This window comes from Schistocerca piceifrons, chromosome 3 (genome assembly GCF_021461385.2).
Source record: "Schistocerca piceifrons isolate TAMUIC-IGC-003096 chromosome 3, iqSchPice1.1, whole genome shotgun sequence".
Classification (NCBI taxonomy): domain Eukaryota; kingdom Metazoa; phylum Arthropoda; class Insecta; order Orthoptera; family Acrididae; genus Schistocerca; species Schistocerca piceifrons.
This window is the reverse complement of record NC_060140.1, coordinates 70,582,213-70,608,389: the sequence shown is the minus strand read 5'-3', so window position 1 is coordinate 70,608,389 and position 26,177 is coordinate 70,582,213. Positions and strand designations below refer to the sequence as shown.

Genomic DNA, 26,177 nt, shown 5'->3' with positions numbered 1-26,177 from the left:
TGAGCATTCAGTAATGTCACTGCAGCACCTGTGTTGACCTGTAGCCAGAGCATTTCACGAATAACGCTTAACTTGATAAACAACTTGGGAGAAGTGACAAGCTGTGGAGTTACACAGTTTACGTCAATGTCCATATCCTGAGAAACCTTCAGTAAACAACACACGGAGGAGATGTGACCTTTCTTCTGGCAAACGTTAGAAGTAGCTCAGTGCTTAGAGTACACGAAATGTTCATGCTGGACAAAACAGGAAGGACAAGACGGAAACAGAGAATGCTGATGCTGGCACTGTGGCTGTTATCTGCTTGGGCTCGCTTAGGTCTGCTCAGCACTGGACCTTCATGTTTACTGCTGCCCTGCCACTACCTTGTGCAAGCCACAGTGGACACATCTTGTGACACTACTGCCACATGACCCCACACTTCAAGCTGTTTGCAAAGCTTCTGCCAAGAGGGAATGGGGGGGGGGGGGGGGGGGGGTTGAGGTCTCATAGAGTAAAGCCTTCTGGTGCACTTCCTTGTCCAGAGCTAAACAGATAATTGTGTTGTGCATCATAGAGCCTGCTGAAGAGTCACTATGGGCGTCAGTAACAAATTGACACTTACAGCTGATGCCGTGAAGTTCAGCTGCCCAGGCCCTGTACGACTTGCTTAGTTTCTTGCACCATCGGTAGAATTCATCTCACACCTGTATGACATGCGTTCATTTGCGATGGATAATAAAATGCTCATGTGATCAAAAGTAAGGGCTGCCAGTTCTTGTAAAGGGGTAAGCTGACAGTAATTGAAACACCTTAGGTGCAATCCACGAAAGGAGGAAAGCTTTGCACAAATTCAAGTGCGTCACACTGAAAACCAAAACACACTGAGTCTTTTTTCATAATCTCCCTGATCCTCAGCTGAATCATCATCAGAGGAAAAGTAGGTGGATGAATTGGTGGAACAGTACCCTTTCTGTTAATGGAAGCCAACACAGTGTTCACAGCTGAAGTAAGCTGTTTAATCAGAGCTGGTGTCACGAAGTCAGTAATGAATAAACCTGATAAAAGCACACTTAAAAGATTGCACATACAGAAACTGTTCCACACTCATTGTCAGTTGTGTATAACCAAGCAATATATGAAACCGATCTAAGTAACACAAATATGGCTTTATTCATAAACCTCTGAACAATAATGGAAATAAGCATCTTGTGACACCACAGAACAACTGATGTGAGTGATACAAACTAGAAGAACATAGAGTAAGTCAGTCAGTGCTGCTCCATGCGTATTTAGGTGTAAGTCACCTGTAGACGCTGTGGCAGAGACTATACTATGTACACACTTCCTACAGGTGGCCTCTAGTGGCCGGCCCACACTGATGATACAGTTGGCAGTTGATTTGAGTGCACATACAAGGCGACACTACACTCAGTGTACACATACTCATAATCAATATAATAGAAGGAAACATTCCACGTGGGAAAAATTATATATAAAAACAAAGATGAGGTGACTTACCGAACGAAAGCGCTGGCAGGTCGATAGACACACAAACAAACACAAACATACACACAAAATTCAAGCTTTTGCAACAAACTGTTGCCTCATCAGGAAAGAGGGAAGGAGAGGGGAAGACGAAAGGAAGTGGGTTTTAAGGGAGAGGGTAAGGAGTCATTCCAATCCCGGGAGCGGAAAGACTTACCTTTTTTCCCCCTAAGGTAAGTCTTTCCGCTCCCGGGATTGGAATGACTCCTTACCCTCTCCCTTAAAACCCACTTCCTTTCGTCTTCCCCTCTCCTTCCCTCTTTCCTGATGAGGCAACAGTTTGTTGCGAAAGCTTGAATTTTGTGTGTATGTTTGTGTTTGTTTGTGTGTCTATCGACCTGCCAGCGCTTTCGTTCGGTAAGTCACCTCATCTTTGTTTTTATACATACTCATAATCACACGCACTGGTAGCAGTATACACATATACCTACTAGAGACAGCAGATGCCTCTACATCTAATGTTATGACAATGTACTTAGTCTGATAAACACGGTACTGGGAAAAAAGCTAACCTCTCTAATAGAAATAGGATGATCTTAGAAAGGGATCTTATCTCTAATAAAGAAACCACTGCCACAAAAGTGAATATGAGCATTATTTCCATCCAGACAAAGTATCCATGAAAACATTGTGATGGGAGCTGCATAAAGCAAACATTTATGGTTGTGTAACTACTCCTATAAATCAGGTGACTGTAGAGAACAGACTTAAGCTTTGGAAGGGGTGCAAAATCTGATCTGCTGACCAGTGGAAACATGGTGCAGCCCAATAGTCTATCTTTGTTTCCTATTGCTGGATGTGTTTATGTGCAAAGAGTACAATCCAAAATATGTTTTTTCTGCCATAATTTTTGTGCAGTTTCTGTAATGGTTTAGGCAGTTGTGTTTTGGATTTCAGTGGGTCCTGTGGTCACTCTGAAAGTGACCGGTATGGTCAAAGAAACAAGTTTAGGTTACCATTTTCGCGGAATTTATTCAGGCTGGGAACTGCTCCTTTGCACATGGCTTAGAAATGTCCAAGACTAGTTTGATAAGCATGGAATATAACGTTTAACTTGGCCTTCAAATATAACGTTTAACTTGGCCTTCACAATGGTCAGATTTCAGTGTTTTAGTTTCCATATTAAAAACAGTAAAGTGCCTTTTACACTCCACTCTCAAAGAATTGAAACTGTTTTTTGGGATGTAGGGTGTGAAATTCCATAGATTCAAAATATCTATGCTTCAGTCCCCATGATTATTTAGGATATCAGACGTTGTAAAAGGAAAAAATTTGTGAAAAATCCTAGGAATCACCAAAACATGCAGCATATTATAGAGAAGAAGATGTTGTTGTTGTTGTTGTTGTTGTTGTTGTTGTTGTCTTCAGTCCTGAGACTGGTTTGATGCAGCTCTCCAGGCTACTCTATCCTGTGCAAGCTTCTTCATCTCCCAGTACTTACTGCAACCTACATCCTTCTAAATCTGCTTAGTGTATTCATCTCTTGGTCTCCCTCTACGATTTTTACCCTCCACGCTTCCCTCCAATGCTAAATTTGTGATCCCTTGATGCCTCAGAACATGTCCTACCATCCGGTCCCTTCTTCTTGTCAAGTTGTGCCACAAACTCCTCTTCTCCCCAATTCTATTCAATACCTCCTCATTAGTTATGTGATCTACCCATCTAATCTTCAGCATCCTTCTGTAGCACCACATTTCGAAAGCTTCTATTCTCTTCTTGTCCAAACTATTTATCGTCCATGTTTCACTTCCATATATGGCTACACTCCATACAAATACTTTCAGAAATGACTTCCTGACACTTAAATCTATACTCAATGTTAACAAATTTCTCTTCTTCAGAGTGGCGCAGTGGTTAGCACACTGGACTCGCATTCGGGAGGACGACGGTTCAATCCCGTCTCCGGCCATCCTGATTTAGGTTTTCCATGATTTCCCTAAATCGTTTCAGGCAAATGCCGGGGTGGTTCCTTTGAAAGAGCACGGCCGATTTCCTTCCCAACCCTAACCCGAGCTTGCGCTCCGCCTCTAATGGCCTCGTTGTCGACGGGACGTTAAACACTAACCACCACCACCACCACCACCACCACCACCACCACCACCATCTTCTTCAGAAACGCTTTCCTTGCCATTGCCGGTCTACATTTTATATTCTCTCTACTTCGACCATCATCAGTTATTTTGCTCCCCATATAGCAAAACTCCTTTACTACTTTAAGTGTCTCATTTTCTAATCTAATTCCCTCAGCATCACCCGACTTAATTCGACTACATTCCAGGAGAAGATGTATGCAAATGTAAAATAGTTGTTACCTGAACAAAGAGAGAAATGTATCAGGAAGGCACTCGGTGATGTTAAACAATAGGAAATGACGACGACAAGTTGCCAGTTAATGCTATACTTCACAGTATTGACAATGAAGGTGGATGAATAATGCCCCTCATGAGCATAAATATAAATGTGTATCGACAATAAGTTCCAAAAGCTAGGCTAATTTTTTCTACTTTTATGTTTTTGTTTCAGCTGTAGTTAGAATTTAGTCTCCTGTAACTAAATGCTGGCCAGCCATACTATCTTTTTGTAATTTTCTAAATGTGTACATGGGTTTTGCTAAATATTATAAAGAAGTCACCTCAAGACCTGTATTAAATGTGGAAAATTATCAGCAGAAGGATAAAGAAATTAATGAATGTACCATTTGGATGTTCAGTCACCTATGCTGCATCGTCCCATGATAGTAGCAAAAAGTGTGAAATATAGAAGCAGGTTACATGTAGGTTAACATACATGTTTGTACCTCCATTTCATGAAGAGGTTCCGTGAAGCATTAGAAAAGTAAATACATAACCCAGTAAATCAGATTAGTCATCTTGGCTTGTAGTCGTATGCATAAACAAGTCACAGGGGAGGAACCCATACAGTGAAATGCAACTCGATCTCTCAATAGACAATGCAACCTTTGTGTGTCACCACAGTTATCCACAGAAATCCCCAAAATAACCATCTGATAAAAATTCTGGAAGAGACATACTTTACTGTAACAACTAGGGACTTCTATGTTCATTATTCTAAGTGTAACTTTAGTTCATTATTTTTTTCATACATCAAACTGCAGGTATTACCCTCTGGATAACAACAACTTATTGGCTGATGCTATTCATATATATAAATTTGTAGCTATGTGTACAAATGATGGTCTGACCCAACAGAACCCAGCATACTCTCAAACTTTGTTTAGGTCCACAAACACCCTTAGTTCCCAGCCCTTGTCTGCTTCATTCATGCATAACAAACACCATGAAATACAATTGATTTGTACATATTTGTACAATGCAGAGGAAATGCTTACAAATAAAAATCCTCTCGACTTGAAAGCTATGTAAATCGAGTTGAAGTGCTTGAGCTGTCACCTTAATCATCAGGTGTTTAAATCACTGCCTGCTGGGGCTGCAAAGTGTCCTTGTACGTGCAGAGCAACAGAATCCAGAATGCTTATGGTTTAAATATTAAGTACTTGCAGATTTGTAGGTTGAAATTATTGTAATCTAGCAGCTCAGCACAAGAGAACACAAGACTACAGTTAGAAACGTTCTTTCTCATCTGTCATCTCAGAGCATCTGTAGTGTCTGTTGAAGTCCCTTTGCAGCCCTGGCCAGAGTCCAAGAAATCTTAGCACCATGTGATACACGAGACAAATCGTGTCAAATTGCCTCGTAAATGCTCTTCCAAAATGTTTTTGGTGGACCTGGATAATTCCTGTCCACTGTTCCACATACCCAATTAGCTAAGTCAGGCTTGCCATCTGACACCGACTTGCAAAATGGGGTTAAAGCATTCAGTTCCTCTGTACCACTAATCAGTCAGTGCCCTGTAGCAACCTGACTACTCTCAAAAGATTCCCAGATGCAACCATGACCAATTTTCTTCTACCATATCCTCTGTACACAATACAGAATCACAGTCTAAAGTTAAAGGGCATAAAGACATACACAAGAACTTCACTGATCAAATTTCCATTGAAGCAAAACACAGTTTATTCCCTTGTAATTACTGTTGCTGAGTACACTTATATCATTAAATGACACCCTCATACCCTATCAGTGACCTGTTCCTAAATAGTTTGTGTACACTATCTAAACAAAAATATGCATCTCAAAAACAGGCAGTTGACTAAGACATTTCTCATGTCTGCACCTGGGACTGCACTTCCAAATGCTCTCTTAACTTTCCACACTGAGAGAACAACTTTACTGATCCATGACGACTGACTTCCGAAATATACGCTGCCATGCCACCTCCACCTTTGGGGCTCCAAATTCACCTACTATACCCCACCAGAACAGCTGACTGACTTCTCAATTTTGTGATTTCCTCTGCATAACACACTATTTTTACATGCAGACATTTCAGCCAATCAACCTTCACAACAGAAAGTAGGCACAGTGGTTGGCTATTTCCTTTTAACACTCTCAGTACTTCACTAATGTGCTGCTGCCTGGCAACTCTCTCAGGTGTTTGTTTCCCAGAGGGCACTAGGAAATGTCAGCCATTCTGTGGGAACCACCAAGCTGTGTGATGCCTTCACCTTTTAGCCAGATTTGCAGCATATTACCAAGATTGTTTTCCCTTTGCTACAGGTGTTTAACTGAAAAACCCTTACACATCCTCCATACAGTCCTGATCTCTCCCCACACAATTCCTATATTTTTGTAATCTTGAAGAAAGACATTTGTGGCCATCAAATTATTTTGGTCAAAGAGATACACACCTGGGTACAGTTGTGATCCATAGCCAACCACAAACATTTTTTCAGGAAACCATTGGTCATCTTGTCTCGCAGTGGGATAAAAGTAGTAGAGTTATGGTGATTACTTTTGAAATGATAAACTATTTACTTACTTTGTATTCCATCTGTGTTGTTTTCACTTGACTGCCCCCTATAGAATTGAAGACTATGCAAAAAATTGTTCTACAGGCGAATGGATTTTTATTTTATTCTTGTATTGATCTTATAGCACGGATTTTGTCAGTTGGACTTAAAATTACCATTAATAGTTTAATTTTTCTGACAGGAAAAAACCGTTACTCATTCTTTATGAAGATGATGGTGATGATTTCAAAAAGTGCAAGAACATCCCAGATAATGTGAAGGGTTATCGAGTAAAGCCAGGACATGCATTTGGACATCATCACACGTATGTATTTGCCACTGCATTTGTTTGTGCTAATAATTTGGAACTTTGTTTTTTTCTGGTTTAGCTATCTTCTCTTAATTTTTCAATGAAATTATGTATTTGTCTGTGTTTCTGTACAAATATTCAGAAGTTGGTATGAAACTGCATGAAATCATTTTAGAAAACAATTCTTTGTTAAAAATTTAGCCACATATCTCAGTGAAATATACAAGTACTAAATACATTCTAGGTTGAGGTTTTAGTGCAGTAATAAACATTTAGTCATTATATACTAACTAAGTTGGTTTGTCAGCCAATACTTTGAACACCTCACACTCAAGTACTGCATGGTCCTAATTCCTGTTTGGCCATCCACATTTACTATTCTTTGCAGTTTCCCTCCACATTTAGTATTCTTTGGCATTTCCCTAAATTACTGCAGGTGATTGCTGAGATGGTTCCTTAATTTAGCCATGACCACTTACTTCAATCTTTTCCCAACTAAGTTAGTGTTCGGATTTTCTATCATCTGTCGAGATCAGGTCCACAGCTGTATCAGTTATATAAATGATGTAATGCAGCTGCCATTTTTTCTTCATTTGTTGCACGACTTCACAGTTTCGGTCTTAAGCAATTATCAGTTATCCTATTAAATAGAAGCTTCATACCCTCTGGGGGGCTCTCTGCTCTTTGACGGGTTCGTGCTTGGCTACCATGGGGCCCCAGCCTTTGCAACATCTTTTCCCTTCCGTGCTGCATGACAGTCCACTTGCTAGTCTTTGCCCTCCCTTGGGGAACACGTCTGGGATGTTTTTGGAAATGTGTTATGCATTTTCAGTAGGCAATATCGGAACAGTCTCTCCACTGTTGTTTGTTCCTTTTTCCTTTCTTCATTCCCCTTCTTCTATGCTTCCTCCATCTCGACATGTGGGTTCCTCTGTTTCTTATTCCTCCTTGTACACTCCTGAAGGCCACCCCATGCGTCTGATGTGTAACAGGTGACTGGGTAACGCATAATTTCCAGCCCTGGGTCAACAGGTAGGATTCACACGTCCCCCCTTGTACAAGCCAGGCACGAGGAGGGGTGATTGCTTGAGCTGCTGCCTTTCCAAATTGCCGATTGGTCCCTCTGTCAGATATTCGGGAAGTTTGACATTTGGTGTGAATAATCACCTAACAGGGGTGCACCTCCAGTTAGAAGGAGCGGGCCATCAGAGATGCTGGCAATTGTGGGGGATTTTCTCGCAGTTGGCCAATCGTCTTTTTCTCAGTTTATGTCTGCTAAATGTAAACGAAATGAGGCTGACGATTCAAGGACCCTCCCAGCTGCACCAAGGTTCCTCAGGATTTCACATACAGAAGACGATCAGTCCTTTTCTATGGTAAATCCATATATTATTCAGAAAGGTGTTGATGCAAGTGTTGGCCCTGTGAAATCCTGCTCTCATTTACACAATGGGACTTTGCTTTTGGAGACTACTTCTGATTCTCAGGCACAACTACTTCCACCTTCGCTCCTCCATGGCTGTACTGTTCGTGTTGAGGCCCACTGACTTCTGAATTCTTCCCATGGTGGTGTTTACACTAGGCTGCTCGATGGTCTGACCGAGGCAGAAATCCAAACATACCTCTCTGATCAGGGTGTCACTGCCATCCATCACCCACACTCCCACACTCTTTTTCTCACTTTTGATAGTGGTGCTTCCATCCACAATCAAAGCAGGCTATGAAGTTATCACAGTGCAACTGTACATTCTGAGTCTGATGCACTGCTACCAGTGTCATCATCACAATCACACTTTTATGTCCTGTTGACACTCAGCCAAATATGTAACACATGGTAGGGATGCTCAGAAGGGAAACTGTCCACCTTCTCGACTGCAATGGTGACCATGCCACCTCCTCCTGAGATTTTCCCATGTATCTCAATGAGCCCAGGGGATCCGGGTAAAGGAAAAAGAGCCTTACCTGGTCGCTCGCTAGTTGGAAACCCTGTGTTCTACCATCCAGCACTTACAGTACTGTTCTAGTTGCAGCTCGCTCCACAAATGACATGGTCACGCAGACATGCGACCTCAAATTCAGCATGGCAGTTGTAAAATCACCCAGTGTCACGGTAGCATCCCCGTCTCCTCCTTCAGCTGTGCAACAAGCCACCAAACTTTCACCTCATGGGGCAAAGTCACCTGCTACACAACCAGCAGGCTGTATTGGACAGAAGGAATACTCCCATGAAGACTTCTTACATCCCTCCAGCCACCGAACATCTGAGTCTTCCTCTTGCAACCAGAAAGGCTACAAGAAATCAAACAAAGGCAAACAGTCTTCTCCTTCTCTGACTTGGAGACTCTCTTTGACAGTGTCGCCATGTGATACCCTCGCCATGTCACCGGTGCGCACTGCCAGTCATTTTTCTGCCGTGTACTCTGGAGACCAACTGAAGGAAAATGCCGATGCCTCTAGACCTCATGGAACAGGAACCTCCTGCCTCCGTGCTGTGATGGATCTGGGAGATATGTTCTTTTCTACCAGATTTGTCGATACCAAATCTAATGAGGGAGGTTGTAAATTTTTCCTATATTTTTGTCAGAATATTTTTTGTGAATTGTAATTTGCCTTATTTTATGCTAATTTGCTTATATGTTCGAGAGTGACAGCATATTGATTAACATTAGTAGATGTGACGAATAATATCAAAGAGACTGGTTACAAGTGGAAGCTTGTGTGTTGTGTGAAATGTCTTTGGGCTGGAGTTGTTTTTGACCGTAGTCAGTCGGCAGTGAACACTCCGTGTGTGACGGTGGAACAATGTACAGGTCCCCGTTATAACAATTTGCAAGTGACCAGCAAAAATAAGTTATTCTACTACTTGTTTATATAAACATCAAGAAGGAAGCACATTTGGAAAAATGGTATTTGAAGCACCAAAAATGAGGCAAACGCATTGAACCAGGACATTTCCGCAGCCGACGAAACAGCATTATGGAATCATACTTTCACTAGACGACTGAAGCCAACACAAAGAAGTCAAATATCATCTTATAAACATCCACGGAAAAGTGAGTACTGTCACGAAATATGCTAAATTCAAGTATATAAAAATAGTGAGCATACTTCAGTGCCCTGTAGCAACAAGTCTTCAAAGGCTGGCACTCGGCAGCTGCTGAGGTTACACCCCCTTCATTTTTTCCCCTCTCCCCTTTCCTTATCATGACTCTCCTCCAATGGAATGTTCACGGGCTTTGATCTAACAAAGAGGACTTACAGCTGCTCTTGGAATCACAGTGTCTGCTTGTGTTCCCTGCCTCCAGGAAACGAAATTGCATCCTCATCCTCACAACTCCTTTGCCCCCCCCCCTCCAGGATGGCATTCCATCTGGTGGGAGAGTCATGCTGCTAATCAGGGATGACATTCATAGTCGACCCATCTCCCTGACTTCTTGGCTTCAAGCTGTTGCAATCCACATTTTCCTTCCGCACTTGACCTTTTCCCTTTATACCATTTACATCTCTCTGTCATTCAGTAGCATCAGGACAGACTTTCTCCAGTTTATTGGGCAACTCCCTCACCTGTTTCTGATGCTCGCTGACTTTAATGCCTACCGTCCTCTTTGGGGTTCTCCGAGAACCTGTTAAAAGATGTGCCCTCTTGGCAGACCTTCTCAATCAACTTAACCTTATCCACCGTTAACACGGGAGCACTCACGTTCCTTTCAGACTTCATGCATTCCTGTTCCCCTTTGGACATCTCCTTGTACACAGCCCATCTTGCCCATCGTCTCGAGTGGTCTGTTCTCTCTGACACATACTCGAGCTACTATGTCCCGTGTGCTATCCGTTTGCTGACTCCTACACCATCTACATGCACACCCAAGTGGCAGCTTTCTAAGGCCGACTGGAGGCTTTACTCCTCCCTGGCAGCCTTCGAAGGACATCATTTCCCCAGTTGCGATGACCACGTAGGATAACTTACAAACACTATCCTTACCGGCTCAGAATGTTCCATTCCTTGCACTACTTCTTTGCCACGCCTTGTCCTGGTCCCTTGGTGCCATAACACAATTTATGTGGGGTGATGTGCTCTCCGTGTTTTTAACCATCATCCTACGATGGTAAATTGCGTTTGTTATAAACAGTTGCATGCACAGTGTTGTCGCATTCTTCAGGTTAGCAAAAAGCTAGCTATTTTTCCTTTATTGGTTCTTTTAATAGCTTCGCTCTCTCTTCTGCCATGTGGGCCAACCTCTGACAGCTCTCTGGGACCAAGGTCCATTCCCCAATTTCCATCCTGACAATAGCAGATAATGTCATAGTGGATCCTGTTACTATCTCCCAACACCTTGGGCTGCTATTATGCAGAGATTTCGAGCTCTTCCCACTATCACCTTGCCTTCCTCCACTGAAAACGAGCAGAGGAGGCTCGGGCGATACCCTTCTCTTCTCAGAATCGTGAGTGCTTCAATGCTGCCTTTATTATGAGGGAGCTAGATCATGCTTTCAGTTCATCCCAATCCTTTGCCCCAGGGCCAGATCCTGTCCACATTCAGATGTTGCAGCACATTTCTCTTGCGGACAAGCGCTTTCTGCTTAACACGTACAGCCGCGTCTGGGCAGAGGGTATGTTTCCCAGATGCTGGCATGAAGCCACCGTCATACTCATACCTGAGTCCGGTAAGGACAAATACCTTCCTTCTAGCTATCAACCCAACTCTCTCACCAGCTGTGTTTGCAAGGTGATGGAACATGTGATTCATGCCCGGCTGGTATGGTGACCAGAGTCTCGCAATTTACTAACCACTGCACAGTGTGGATTTCGAGCATGCCATTCTGCAGTTCACCATCTCGTCCCTTTGTTGATCCATGTAACGGATGGCTTTCTGCGGAAATAGCAGATTGTGGCTGTAGTCAGGAGACGAGGTACTGGCAGAAGTAAAGCTGTGAGGACGGGGCGTGAGTCGTGCTTTGGTAGCTCAGTTGGTAGAGCACTTGCCTGCGAAAGGCAAAGGTCCCGAGTTCGAGTCTTGGTCTGGCACATAGTTTTAATCCGCCAGGAAGTTTCAGATTGTGGCTGTGTTTTTAGATTTGTAGAAACCCTACACCTGCTGGATGACTAGTATGCTCCGTACTCTCTATATGTTGGGCTTCCATGGCCACATGTCCCGTTTCCTTAAGAATTTTTAAAAGACCGAGTTTTCAAGGTAAGTGTAGGTTCTGCTTGTCAGACACCTTTATCCACGAAAACAGTGTGCCTCAGGATTCCGTCTTGAGCATCATCCTCTTTGCTATCGCCATTAACCCTATAATGGCCCGTCTCCTGCCGGGCATCTCGGGCTCCCATTTCATTGACGAATTTGTGATCTATTGCGGTTCTCCATGAGTTTGTCTACTTGAATGGTGTCTTCAGTGATGTCTCGATCATCGTTACTCATGGAGCATCGACAATGACTTTTGCTTTTCTACTGACAGACCAATTTGTATGAATTACTAGCAGTGCATTTGGTTTCTTCCACAATCACATCTTGGGCCTGTTGCTCATCTGTTCATTGAAACTACGAAATTCCTGGGGCTCATGCTCAGTTGGAAACTTTCTTGGTCCTCCCACGTCTTGCCTAGCAGCCTGCCATATGCGGTCTGTCAGTGTCTTGTGTGTCCTCAGTGGTACTTTCTGGGGAGCAGATCAAACTGCCCTCCCCCGTTTGTACCGGTCCCTTGTCTGTCTAGAACTAAAGGTGTTTCATTTATGCATCTGCATGTCCATCCCTCTTACGCCGTTTGGTCACTGGTGCCTTTTACACTAGCCCGGTTGAGAGTCTGTATGCAGAAGCTGCCGAACTAGTGCTGTCCTACCGTCGTAACTTTCTTCTCAACACACATGTATACCGTTTGTCTGTCATGCCTGGTCACCCATCTTACGCCTCCTTCTTTGATGACTCCTTTGACCACCAGTATGGGGTGCGTCCCTCTTCTCTGTTATTTCCTGAAGTTCGCTTTCGGCTTTTGCTCTGGCAGCTTAACTTCACACTACCTGCCATTTTTCCGATGCGCTCCTTGGCTTCACACAGCAGCCCGTGTTCACCTTGGCCTTCATTTGCTTCCTAAGGACACTAATCCAGCCTTGCTCTGTCACTGTAAGTTTCATGACCTTCGCATGGAACTTCACAATAGTAGCTTTGTGTACACTGATGGTTCTTGGACTGACCGTGGTGTTGGGTGTGCTTTCTTCATTGGCACCGACATTTTTTGGTATCGGCTTCTGGAACACTGCTCAGTATTTACAGCAGAGCTCTTTGCCTCCTATAAAGCCACACAATACATCCGCGACACAGGCTTCTTAATTGCGTCATCTGCTCCGACTCTCTCAGTGCCCTTCAGAGCCTGTGTGCACTGTACACCATCCATCCATTAGTGTAACAGGTCCAGGAAAGATGTCACTTGCTCACTCTTGATGGAGCCGTTGTGCTGTTTATGTGAGTCACTGGTCACATCGGTCTGACAGGAAACAAGGCCACAGACGCTACAGCCTAGCCTGCAGTCCCTGTAGCGGCGCTCGCTAGTTGTTCCGTTCCCTTCGATGATCTCTGTGTTGCGGTCTGTCAGCAGGTCGTGTCACTTTGGCATCACCACTGGTCTCCCCTTCTTGGGAACAAGCTCCTGGAATTAAACCTCTCCCAGTGGCTTGGACGACCTCCTCTCGGCTCTCTCGCCAAGAGGAGACCATTTTAGCTAGGCTGCGTATTGGGCAGTGTCTTTCTAGCCATCACCATGTGTTAAGTGGTGCTCCCCCACCACTTCGCGCTCTTTGCTCTCAACCTTTGCTGGCTCGCAGTTGCATGATGGAATGTCCTTTCTTTAATCACATTCTCATTTATGTTCGCCATCTGAGTTATCAGCCATTTTAGTGAACAACACACAGGCTGTCGACAGCTTTTCATTTTTTATCCAATGTGGTGAAGGACATTTAATTTTTAGTTCAGGACCTCCGTCTCTCTACAGCTTATTTTATGGACCTTTCCCCAAGTTCCTGTTTTTAGCTGTCACTCCTGCTGTCGATTGGGCTTAAGATGCAGTTATTTTTAACTCCTTTTTTGTCTTCATGTTCTATGGTTCTAACATGGGCGTGTCTGACCCTAGTTGTTTTTGCATCCTAAAACAAAAACAGAACAAGAAGCACCATAAATTCAGTGAATAAGTTACAAGTTAGACATAACAGTATTGTATTAAACCTAGCACACCTTAAATTTAACTTATTAATGTATTTAACTTTTAACTAAATAATGGAAAATCCAATGTGGAATAATGACAATATTATGTAAAGGAGAACTTGCTACTCACCGTATAATGGAGATGTTAAGTTGCAGACAGGCACAGCAAAAAGACCGCTAAGCAAGTGAGCTTTCGGCCAAAAGACCTTCTTTTAATGTAGACACCACATACCCATTCACATAAACACAACTCTCTTACACATGACTTCTGTGTGTGGTGGGGTGGGGGGTGGGGGGGTTGTTGTGCCTGTCCGTGACTCAAGATCCACTATATGGTGAGTAGCAATCTGTCCTTTTTGTAAAATTGTCATAATTTTTAACTGATTGCTGATACAGCAATGTATAGTGCTTCCATTTAGTAGGATAAATGATAACGATTGAAGACCAGAATTGTGCTATCATACAATGAATAAAGAAAACACTGACAACTGTAGGCAGCATTAAATCAGATTTCATATCATTAATCCAGATGCGCTCATGATTACTTTGTGATACATATTGATAACCATGTAAAAGTCTGATAGGGGCAGTTGCTTTATCCACTTAAAAATTCTATTTTTTTTTTTTAATTACTATAATTGTCATAGGTCAAATGCACATATTTTAAGATATTCTGAGAATTTTATCTTGGGCCATAATGCACAGACTAGGGGAATAACTCAAAAGTTATAACTAAATTAAACAATGGAAAATCTGGGCTGGAAGAACAACATGAATTAAGATAGTGCTACTCACTTTTCCCCCCAGGGTCTCGCCTCTTTTTGGCGAGTGCGTGCTTGGGTACTGCGGGGCCCCAGTTTTTGCAGCACTACTTCGTGTTTCTGTGCTGCAAACCTACACTTCAACTATCTGTTACGTCTGACTTTCCATTGGATTGTCATTTTGGCACAGACCCTGCCAGGACGTGGTTCACAATTTTGGTCTTGATTTCCAGTCACACTTTCGGCACTATCTTTGCCTTCCATTAACAAGTATACGGTCCCCATTCTTGCGTTTGACCTGCCATCTTTTCCAGATTTTACAGAAGTGCTGTCGTACAGGGAGATCACCCCCCACCCATGTGGTGTACGCTGTCCCTGTGTGCCCTTCCACCCTAGCACCCTTCTTTCCTGTTGCCTTAATATGGCCAAAATCCAGCACGGTAGCCATTGCATCATGGGGGGGATCATCAAGTACCTGCACAGTCATGGCCTCCTGACCATGCAGCGATTGCACTATTGGTGCCTGTGCTGCACACTTTCCACGTGTGCCATGGAGTATGTGCCTGTCGTGGCTGGGGCACAGGGGCTCCCAGCAACGGATTACTGGCAAGGCAGCTGTTGCTGTGGCTGGGTGGCACCCATGTGGAGAGACCCCATTCGGAGTGGATGGTACCATGGTGGATAGTTCGCACACAAACAACTTAAACTTACTCCCGCTGGTGGTCACACAGCCCCAGCAATCTCTCCAAATGGAAAGGCCTCGTATGATACAACAAAGTAAAATCCCAATGCATTCCTTTCCCTAGCCACACCATGAAAGGAATGCAGGACTAGATGACAAGGTGAAAAATCCACCCCTGTTGCTCCCCAACACCATAGATGGAACCCTTCATTGGAGTACTTCATTGCCTGCAAATGGCTCCATGCCCGTATCCACTACCTCAAAATGATGGAAGCAAAAATCCTGGGAATGATGCTTCTCAGGGTAGTTTTTGCAAAGGCCGCACCACTGCTGATAATCTGGTTCACCTGGAGTCCGCCATCCAGACAGCCCTTGCATGTCATCAGTACCTATCTTTTTTTAACCTACTGAAGGTGCATGACACAACATTGCATCACCACATCCTTACTACATTACATGAGTGGTGTCTCTTTGTCAAGAACTTCTTGTTGCACTGTACGTTGTGGGTTCAAGTGAGTGCTTCACTCGGTATCCTCCATACGCAAGAGAATGGGGTCCCACAGGGCTCCGTACTGAGCGTCCCCCTCTTTCTGGTGACCATTAAAGGTCTTTTGGCAGCTGTGGGGTTTCTGATATTGCCCTCCTTATATGCCAATGATTTTTGCTTGTATTATTGCTCTTCTAGTACAGCTGTTGCTGAGTGTCATCTACGGGGTGGCATACAAAAGGCACAGCCATGGACTCTCACACGTGGCTTTTGGTTAACAGCCACCAAGGCTTGTGTGATGCACTTCTGTTGCCATTGTACTGCCCACCCGCACCTAGGACTTTACCTAGAGAATCAATTACTTCTTGTAGTTGAGACACACTGCTTTTTGGGACTGGTCTTAGATTGCCGCCTGACATGGCTTCCTCACTTTCACCAACTTATCCGAAAATGCTGGCAACACCTCAGTACTCCTCACTGCCTCGGTAACACTAGCCGGGTGCAGATTGCTCTACCTTTTTGCGGGCTCTACAAGCCCTGATTCTGTCTCATCTTAATTATAGGAGTCTTGCATATGGTCCAGCATCACCCACGGCATTGCGGGTACTACAGCCCATTCATCATTGTGGGGTCTGACTTGCAACAGAATCCTTCCGAACTAGCCCTGCGAACAACCTACTGCTCGAAGCTGAGTCCCTTCATTACCTATCAGGCACCAATAATAGCTGCTAAATTACACTGTACATGTTCGTACCTCCCCTGAACACACCAACTATCATGTCCTTGTCCCTGGAAGGGAGTCTGCCTCCCACAACAGTGACTGGGTTCACAATTGTTCCACTCCTCCAGTGTCTCTGTTCAGAACTGCAACTTCCTCCACTGTCGCCTCTGGTCAGGGAGACATTCCATGTGCCCCCATGGCTTATGCCCCAACATCGGATTTGTCTTAGTCTTCTTTAGTGCAAAAGTTTCCGTTGACTCCACCATTCTTCGTTGCCTTTTCTTGGCTGTCCTTGAGACATGTATAGGTTCAGAAGTGTTATTCACCAGTGGCTCAACAGTCAATGATAAACAGGCTTTGCTTACAGATATGCATGGTGAATGGTCCACTCTCTGCCAAACAGCTACAGTGTCTTCACTGCTAGCTCTTAGCCATGTTCTTGCACTGGCAAGAGTATTCTAATCTGTAGTGACTTCAGACTATAGACCAGTGCCATTCTCCTCAAACACTGGTTACGGCTATCCAGGATCTTGTCTCTGACCTCCATCAAACTGGACGGCCAGTAGTTTTCGTTTGAACCCTCAGTCATGTTGGGATTTCAGGAAATGAATGAGCTGGTTCTGAAAATGAGGTTCCCAGAACCGTACCTTCAGTCGTTTTTATGCCATTGATTGCTTGAATTTGGAACGTGGAATGATCCATCCTGATCTCCCCAAACAAACTGAGGACACTTAAGGAGACCATGAACATGTGGCAGTCTTCCTTGCGTGCTTTTCGCAGGGAGCCCACCATCCTCTGTCGACTCCACATTGGCCGTACTTGGCTGACCGATAGTAACATTCTCTGACTTGAGGATCCCCCTCACTGCTAATTTGAAGCCTGCCTGATGGTGGCCCACTTACTCGTAGACTGTTCTAATACGGCTGCTTTGAGGCGGCATCTTGATCTTCTTGACATGCTACCTCTGGTGCTAGCAGACAATGCCAAAGTGGCTGACGTGGTGTCACTTTTGCCCGCGAAGGTGGTTTGTGTTAATCCTTGTAAGGTAAGGCTTTTTGGCCCCGACCACCTGAGGTGTTGGTGGGGCACCCCACTCCTGCCACTCAACCACCCCAGGGGTCTTTTGGTGGCCCAGCCTGGTCTCTACCCTTCCCGCCATTTTATTCTTTTTGTTATTTTTTTTCATTTCTCTATTTTAATGTCTTGTCTTGACTGATATTTTAATGGCTTGTCTGTGCTGTCTTTTTTCTGGATTTTTATCTCTGTGTGTGAGGTTTTTTTTTTTAATTTTATTTTTATTTATTTTTCTTTTTATAATTGCATTAGGTCACCTTTTGCCTCCTCCTTTGACGACCTCTCCTGGTTTTCCACTTAATGAATGAAGAGACTGATGACCTTACAGTTTAGTCCCTTTCACTCCAAACCAACCAACCAACCAGCCAGCCTGCTACACACTTCATGGGGACGCCTTGAGCAGTGACCAGGCACATTTGAAAGTGTACTGTTAGATAAGCTATCAGACAAAATTGTTTGATAGATGTACATGTTCATGCATAAATAAAGCTCACCGCACATGGCCATTGTCATCTCACGGCACTGAGACCCACTTGAGGTGGGCAATGATATTAGCTGGGGTGAGTAGTAGGGGTACAGGTAAGGCATTGGCTGGGTAGGAGAAATATAGCAGGGTAAGAATGGGGGAAAATGCTGCAGTTCTGTCCTGGGAGGGTGCAGTGATTTGCCACAAACAGGATGGTGGGGGAAGGACTGTGTTGGGGAGGAGGAGGGAGGGAAGTAAAAAAAGGGAAAAAGACTATGCAGATGCACAGGGGGGGGGGGGGGGGGCAGGGGGGGGAAGACATGTGAGACAGGAGTGGTAATATAGAAGGAGATAGAGGCAGATGGAGTATGGGTACAGGGACTTGTTGCGGTTAAGGCCCGGGAATTTACAGGAATGAAAGATTTGTTGCAAGGAGGATACCCACCTTTACAGTTCAGAAAAATTGGAATTGATGGGAAGAATCCAGATGGCACAGGCTGTGAAGCAATAATTGAAGTTAAGCACACCGTGATGGGTTGCATACTCAGAAACTTGGTGGTTCAGCTGTCTGTTGACCACAGTTTGGTGGTGACCATTCATGTCTTAGTGTTCATGGCCATGTAAGATGTTGCACAATGGTTGCGGCTAACTTGGTAGACCACATGGCTGCTTTCATAGGTGACCTTGCCTTTCATGGGATAGGAGATGCCTTTGGCAGTACTGGAATAGGTGGTGGTAGGAGGATTTGTGCATCAGGGTGTATTGCAGGAATATGAGCCATGGTACAAGAGGTGGGGATCAGGGGTGGAAGAGGGATTGGCAGCATAATACCACTGTGGGAGGGGTGGGGAGGATATTTCTCATTTTTAGGCATGACAGGACAGAATCAAAACCTTGTCTGTCATTCAGTTTCTGTGTGTTACGTTTCATTCACCAATAATTTTGTTTCAGCCAGTATTATCAGTTTTGTACAAAAATGTACAGTTTCATGACCACACAGTGATCCGCCCATTATCATTGTAGCATAATTTGCTACATATAATACAAAAAGTATTTCAAACTGATACACACAATTAGTCTAGTAATTGCTGTTTTTTGATATAATAATATTCCTGAGCTTCACATGATAAATTAGAAAAAGTAACATTTAATCACACGTGTGTGGGTGTTAAAAGTATTCGTAATATGTTGCTGTCGGACAGTTCATTAATCTTTAACATATCAATTACATCTCAAAGTGTAGTTCTAAATGTAGAAAAAGTCACTGTATGTAATAGATTGTGTAATAAACCAGGGTACCAACCAGAGGCAGGTGTATGAAGAAGCTGTTGTTCATATTATAGTCTTTGTTAATAATTGTTTACCCTAATTTGCCAGCATTTTAAAGCAGAAACAACAAGGAAACTTTTTCTCCTCCTCCCCCCCCCCCCCAATAAAAGGAAAACTCAGAACTCTCTCTCTCTCTCTCTCTCTCTCTCTCTCTCTCTCTCTCTCTCTCTCTCTCTCTCGTGTGTGTGTGTGTGTGTGTGTGTGTGTGTGTGTGTGTGTCATTGTCTTCATCACAAGACTTTTGCATCATACAACACTGTGGAAAATTCATTGTAGGAACACAGAAAAATATGCATTGAAATACTCACTTTCCCCGCAGTTTTTTAAATGAATTTGTTAATATAAAAACTACACAATGGAAACTCCAGGTATGAATATCAACAATGTGGGAAAAGACAGATTGCTATTTACCATAAAGAAGACACATCAAGTTGCAGACAGGCACAATTAAGATACTCACACTTAGCTTTGGCCATAGCCTTCATCAGTAATACACACACACACACACACACACACACAAAGCAAGCAAGTAATCACACCTCATGCACACGTGACTGCCAACTAGAGAGAGATGAACGCTATCTGGTGAAGTGTGCAGGGACTAGACTGCCAATAGCCGCAGCGTCAGGAAGTTGTGGGTCAGGGAGATGGGGAAAACAGAAGGAAAAAAAAGGAGAGGAGTGAGGAAAGATGGGCAGATGTGTTGGCAGAGGGCTGCAAATAAACAGGATGAGAATGGGGAGGCGATTATAGGACAGAGGAGGTGGAAACTGTTGGGTGGAGGGTGCGGGGATAGTATTTTACTGTAGGTTGAGGCCTGGACAATTATGGCAGCAGAGAATTTGATGTAAGGATAATAAGGATAACTTCCATCAGCACAGTTCAGAAAAGCTGATGGTGGAGGGAAGGATCCATATGGCTTGGGTAGAGAAGCAGCCATTGAAATAAAGTGTGTTATGTTCAGCTGCATGTTGTGCCATAGTGTGCTCTTGACCACATTTTGTCAGTGACCTTTCATGCTGGTGGACAGCTGGTTGGTAGTCATGCCAATATAAAAAGCTATGCAATTATTGCAGCAGAGCTGGTAAATGACATGGGTGCTTTCACTGGTGGCCTGGCCCCTGATGGGGTAGGATAAACCTGTGACAGACCTTGAATAGGAAGTGCATGGTGGGTAGATTGGACAGGTTTTGCACCTGGGTCTTCCATAGGGGTATGATCCTTGTGGCAAGGTGTTGGTATTGGGAGTGGCATAGGGATGGACTAGGATGTTGTGGAGGTTGGGTGGACAACAGAACACCACTTCTGGAGAAGTGGGAAGTATCTCGGGTAGGCTGCCCCTTATTTCAGGGCACAATGATAGGTAATCAAAGACCTGGCGAAGGATGTGATTCAGTTGTTCCAGTCCGGGGTGGTACTGGGTGATGAAGAGGACACTCTGGCTCTTGGGAGTCGTGGGAGGACTGGGGGTGTGAGGGGAAATGGCACAGGAGATCTGTTTGCGGACTAGATCTGGGGGATAGTGCCAGTCGATGAAGGCCTTGGTGAGACTGTCAGTATGCTGAGCAAGATAGTTTTTGTCACTGCAGATATGCCGTCCCTAGGTAGCCAGGCTATATGGGAGGGAGTTTTTGGTGTGAAAGGAATTACAGCTGTCAAAATGCAGGTACTGTTGGTGGTTGATGGGTTTAATGTGGGCAGAGGTGCAGATGGAGCCATGAGAGAGGAGGTGGTCAACATCTAGGTCGGTGGTTGGTTGAGGAGGACCATGGCTGTTACGAATTGCAGTGACTACCTGGCAGAAGGCCTCTGCCAGAGTGATCCGTCCTAGAAGTCCAACACAAACTCCAATTCATGCTTAAAGCCCTAGGCCCTTCCCAGAACATATCCGCTGAATCCATTTCTCTCCTCAGCCCTATAATACCCCACACACTCACCTTCTACATGCTCCACAAATCCAACGATCCTGGACATCCAATTGTGGCTGGTTATTGTGTCCCCATTGAAAGAATTTTGACCTTCATTGACCAACACCTCCAACCAGTTGCTTGTAATCTACCTTCCCACACCAGAGACACCAACCTCTTGATTCACCGACTGGTTTGTTCATTTATTACAAATTCATGTGTATGTGCATGTGTGTAGTGTGTGTAATACCATTGCTTGGAGACTGTCTACGTAATTTCTTCCTGCTTATTGCAGAATCTTTAATTGTCGTAAAAATAAGCACTGAGATTTGGTATGTATTGTTTTGCAGGAAAATGTCCATCTTCTGTTATGATGATGACAGTGTGAGAGTTGTTATCAGTACAGCTAACCTCATTGCATCTGACTTCGAGAACAGAACTCAAGGGTAATGCACACATGTATTTTTACTTTACACAGAACTAAAGGGTAATGAACACGTGTATTTTTACTTTACTTATTGACTAACATTATCTAGAAGAAAATGCAACAATTCACTAATAATCAATTAAAAGGTAGAAAATGCATGGAAATAAAACAAGATTAGTCATCAACCTTAATCTTGTTTTGAACTTAACAATATGTTTTATTTGCATTCTATTCATATGAAGATCAAAATAGTGCTGAAACATGACATTATATTGCAGTATGTTGTAGAGACACATTGTAGATAACTGATCAGTTCACACAACAGTCGTATATCGCAGCACAAGGTGTTCAGCAGTCTGTTCTCTCTTCCCTAGTTCATATGGTGTCTGGTGGCATCATCATTGGTAGTGACATTACTTTGTAGCTATTTTTCAATGTGGTTAAAAATTCTTTGAAGGTGTGGGATATTTGATGAAGATTATAGAGGATAAATAATAAGCATATTTCATGCTTTCAGTTTTGGATTTTTTCTGTAAAAAAATACAGGAAAGAAAATACAAGGGTTGGAACTTAAATAGTGGCAACTATTTATTCACTACCGATAGAAGAGAGTTACATGTTTGCACCTGTTACTGCCCTTCAAAGTAGTCACCAGCGTTGTGTAGAACCCGTTGCCAGCGATGTGGAAGGTGTAGTATACCGTTAGCAGAGCCTGTTCTGTTGATGGTGCGAATGGAGCCGTCTACTGCGTGTCAAATCTCTGGAACAGTTCTGAAGCGAATGCCAGGAAGTGGTTCCTTCATCTTCGGAATCAAATCAAAATCACAAGGACTTAAGTCCAGGGAGTATGGTGGATGATACGGTACTTCCCAGTCCCATCGAACGAAAAGAGTAGCCACAGTTTGTGCTGTATTCGCCCGTGCATTGTCGTTCAAAATGATGGGTGGGTTGCTCAGAAATTGTCACTGCTTCTTTCGCAAAACTGGTCGCAGGTGGTGATCCAGAAACGAACAGTAATACTGTGCATTGACAGTCTGCCATGGTGGACCATAATGTGTTAGGATAACACCATCACAGTCGTACATGAGAATCACCATACTGGGACTCTGACGCACTTTCAACTTTCGCGGCAACCCATAATGATGCCATTCATTGGATTGGCGTTTCAGCTTTGCCTCATATGAAATGGCTCATGTCTCATCCAGTGTTATGATATGGCGTAAGAAAGCCTCTCCTTCACGCTCATAGCACTTCAAGTGCGTCTGAGCAGTGTTGTAACTCATTCACTTCTGCATTTTCGTCAAGTTGTGCAGAACACATCGTGATGCAATTTTTTGCATGCCCGGGCGTTCCTTCAGGATGCGAAGCACAATCGTATGCACTAATCTGGTTTCATGGGCGAGCCCACAACTCCTATGGCATTGGTCACTGTCCACTACCGCGGCAACAGCATGCATTACTCCTTCAGAGACGCTAGGATGACCTGCATGATGTATGTCCGCCACATTTTGCTGACCTTCATTGAAGGCTTTTACCCAACATGCCACTATTGTGTACGACAATGCCAATTCCCAGTATGCCTCTTGAAGACCTTGATGACACTGTTGTGCTGTACGACCTCTGGCACATACATTCTTGATCCAACTCCGTTGTTCCTGTTTTGAAAACATAGTGACATCATTACGTTAGACCGCTCGCTCGCAAGTGACTGTGTCTCCCTCGATTGTTCGCACGCCAGTGACGTGCAACGGGCGAGTCCATTTGCTCAGAGGTAAGGTAGGTATGTCAACAACACGTGCTCTAACATTCTGACAGCTTAAAGTGTGAGTTTGGGTGTGGGTTATACTGATTTATTTCACAATACCGCCTTCCACTTCTTTACGAGGTGACTTATTTGGAATTTTGCAGCCCCTCTTCTTTACGGGATAGTCGGCTGCTGGAAAATCTCTTGACTACTTCTCCATCGAATAGCGCTAGGCACAGTAACTTTTAAGCGTCTTTCTACTTATAAAATGAGTAGGCATACAAACTTTCCTTTTTGTCAGTTAATGATAAATTTAACTTTCATGCACAATATAATTCACACTTTCAACATATGTATGTAACTTTCTGTAAGTACCTCATACGATCAAACATTAGAAACAAAATATGTGACAGTTAAAAGAAAGTTGGCTTGACTACCATGACTTTCTTAAAATGAATCAGAAATACGTCTTGCCTCTACGAAGGCTGAGTCAAGAGCCTATAAGAGTACTTTAGGTAGGATTTTACCATACCATACTCATATCTAGAATATTGTGTGTTCGAGATGGTAGAAGGCTGAGTGGTTCTAGAATTTACACAGAAATTCTCGAATCACGACATATCACCCCTCCACAGATTGACCACGCGATATTTTATACATAATCATTATGCAAGTAATATAACTCGTAATAACATTTCATATCTTAACATTATACATTTTTCTTTACATATGTTTATATACGTATCCCTCCTTTCCATAACAATTCTCTGTCCTCTCTGGAACAATCTTTTGCATATTATCTCTCTATTCTTTTCTTATTTTACTTTATTATTAAGACATGAGCATTTACTCGTAGTTTTAGTCAGCTTTACTAATATTTAGGAATTGGGAGGACTCTTTTTCTTTTCTTTATTTCCTATTTCAACCACAACTTCAGGTGTTTGACACATGAGTAATTTATTTTCTATTCTTATCTTTTTGTACTACCTTTTTCCTAGGATATACTATTTTCGTTAGTTGTAGCTTGGAGGAACTGTGGTCGAAATGAAAGTGTTCTTTTGAAACTCATTTACTTCCACGGAACATAATAATGCTGTAGTCATTCATAGAATTTACACTTTCCAGAATAATTCCTATAAATTTTGTGACTTTTGTCACTATACTGTCCCCTTCTCCAAGGATCAGAATCTATTCCCCTGCTTGTGGGTCGACCTTATGAGAGTACTTCCTCTTTCCATTCTGGTAGGTACACCCCTTACAAAACATCTCTAATTTTTAGGCCACAGATCGTCCTATCTCCACGTAGGTACATCTGCCCTTTATACTTGGTGAATGCCGGGTACGTCCCCCTTATCCTTTCTGAGTAGGCCTTATGGTTCATTACCCTAATATACATTTCGATTTATACCATAATTAAGTTTCTTCTGGCAAAGCTATAAATCTATTTTAAACTTTGCATTCATTTGTTAATATATCATTCACTCCCTACAGTCCTCCTCTGCTTATCAACTTCTGTACTTTATTTTATACAACACACACACTACTTACGTCCCACTATCCTTCAGTTCATCAGAGTTTTTGTTGCACTGGTGTTGCTGATGCCTTTAAGCACTTCTCCTTATGTATATTCGATGTAGAACAGTCATAACTCCCCATATATGTGCGTGCAGAACAGTCATAACTCCCCATATATGTGTGTGCATAATTCCCTGTACACATGCCTTTTCCCCTACAACACCTAGAGGTTTTCACATTGTGACAGGCTTTGTCTTATTTAATGTTTGCGTAGAAGTGTATATTTGTGTATATGTGTATATTTGTGTATATGTGGATGCGTGTTCGTGTAGTCTGATTCTTCGGCCTTCTTATCTAAAGATAAGATGTAGGTTGTTAGTAACCATGGAAATAATGAAGGTCTTCAGTGACAGAAGTTTATGGATATGGAAAGAGGGAAAAGATAGACAGGTCCTCAAGATGAGAAGTATGAAAGGAAGAAATAGATGTGGTTGCTAGGTTTGAAGAAGAGAAAGAAGATAGCCCCAAAGATAGGAAACCCTTCCCACCCCCCTTCCCCAGGATCCCTACCTCTCAGGTACTTGAGTGAGACAACAGAGGAGGTTTGGTGTTAAATCGTATCCTACAGAATGGACTTGTCCCACCTTCACCCTTTGATGTACCTGAAGGAAATCCTAGCAACCCTATGGAAATGGCAAATGTAGAAGAATTAGGCACACTTGTTTGTAAGGATTGTTTGAAAGGTGTGATGTATATTTTGTGTTAGTCATGATTTACCCCTTTCAAAATTTATACAAACCCTCTCATCTATATCACATCTCACTAAAGGTATAAAATACCCAATACAAAATAGAAAATCTATACAGTACGGTATAACAGTTGTTCGGCTAGTCACATCTTATTATATTTTCCACAATTATATTGCTCTATTTAGTTTATTTTGTCTAGATATCACTGTTTTTTGTGATTCTCTTAAGTCGGTCTCTATGGTCATATCCTGTTTAATACAACATTAGGTGAAGATACCCTTTTTCTACTTTATCTGGATAAGCTTAATCTCCTTCCACAGGTTGTCCATACCCTATGTGGTATCATTAAGTTTGGAAGAAGGGACAAGTAATATGTTCCCAGATGTTATTCTCTCAGTAACTTTTCAATCTA

General features: G+C 43.2%; 1 protein-coding gene across 1 annotated transcript in view; it reads left to right on the top strand.

Annotated features, from left to right (window-relative positions):
• LOC124789463 (probable tyrosyl-DNA phosphodiesterase) overlaps positions 1–26,177 on the top strand; it is a 100,671-nt gene that overhangs the window by 44,677 nt on the left and 29,817 nt on the right. The window contains exons 5-6 of the mRNA XM_047256830.1: positions 6,600–6,722; positions 21,681–21,776. Of these exons, the coding sequence (XP_047112786.1) occupies positions 6,600–6,722; positions 21,681–21,776 (219 nt within the window). The remainder of the gene's footprint in view (positions 1–6,599; positions 6,723–21,680; positions 21,777–26,177) is intronic.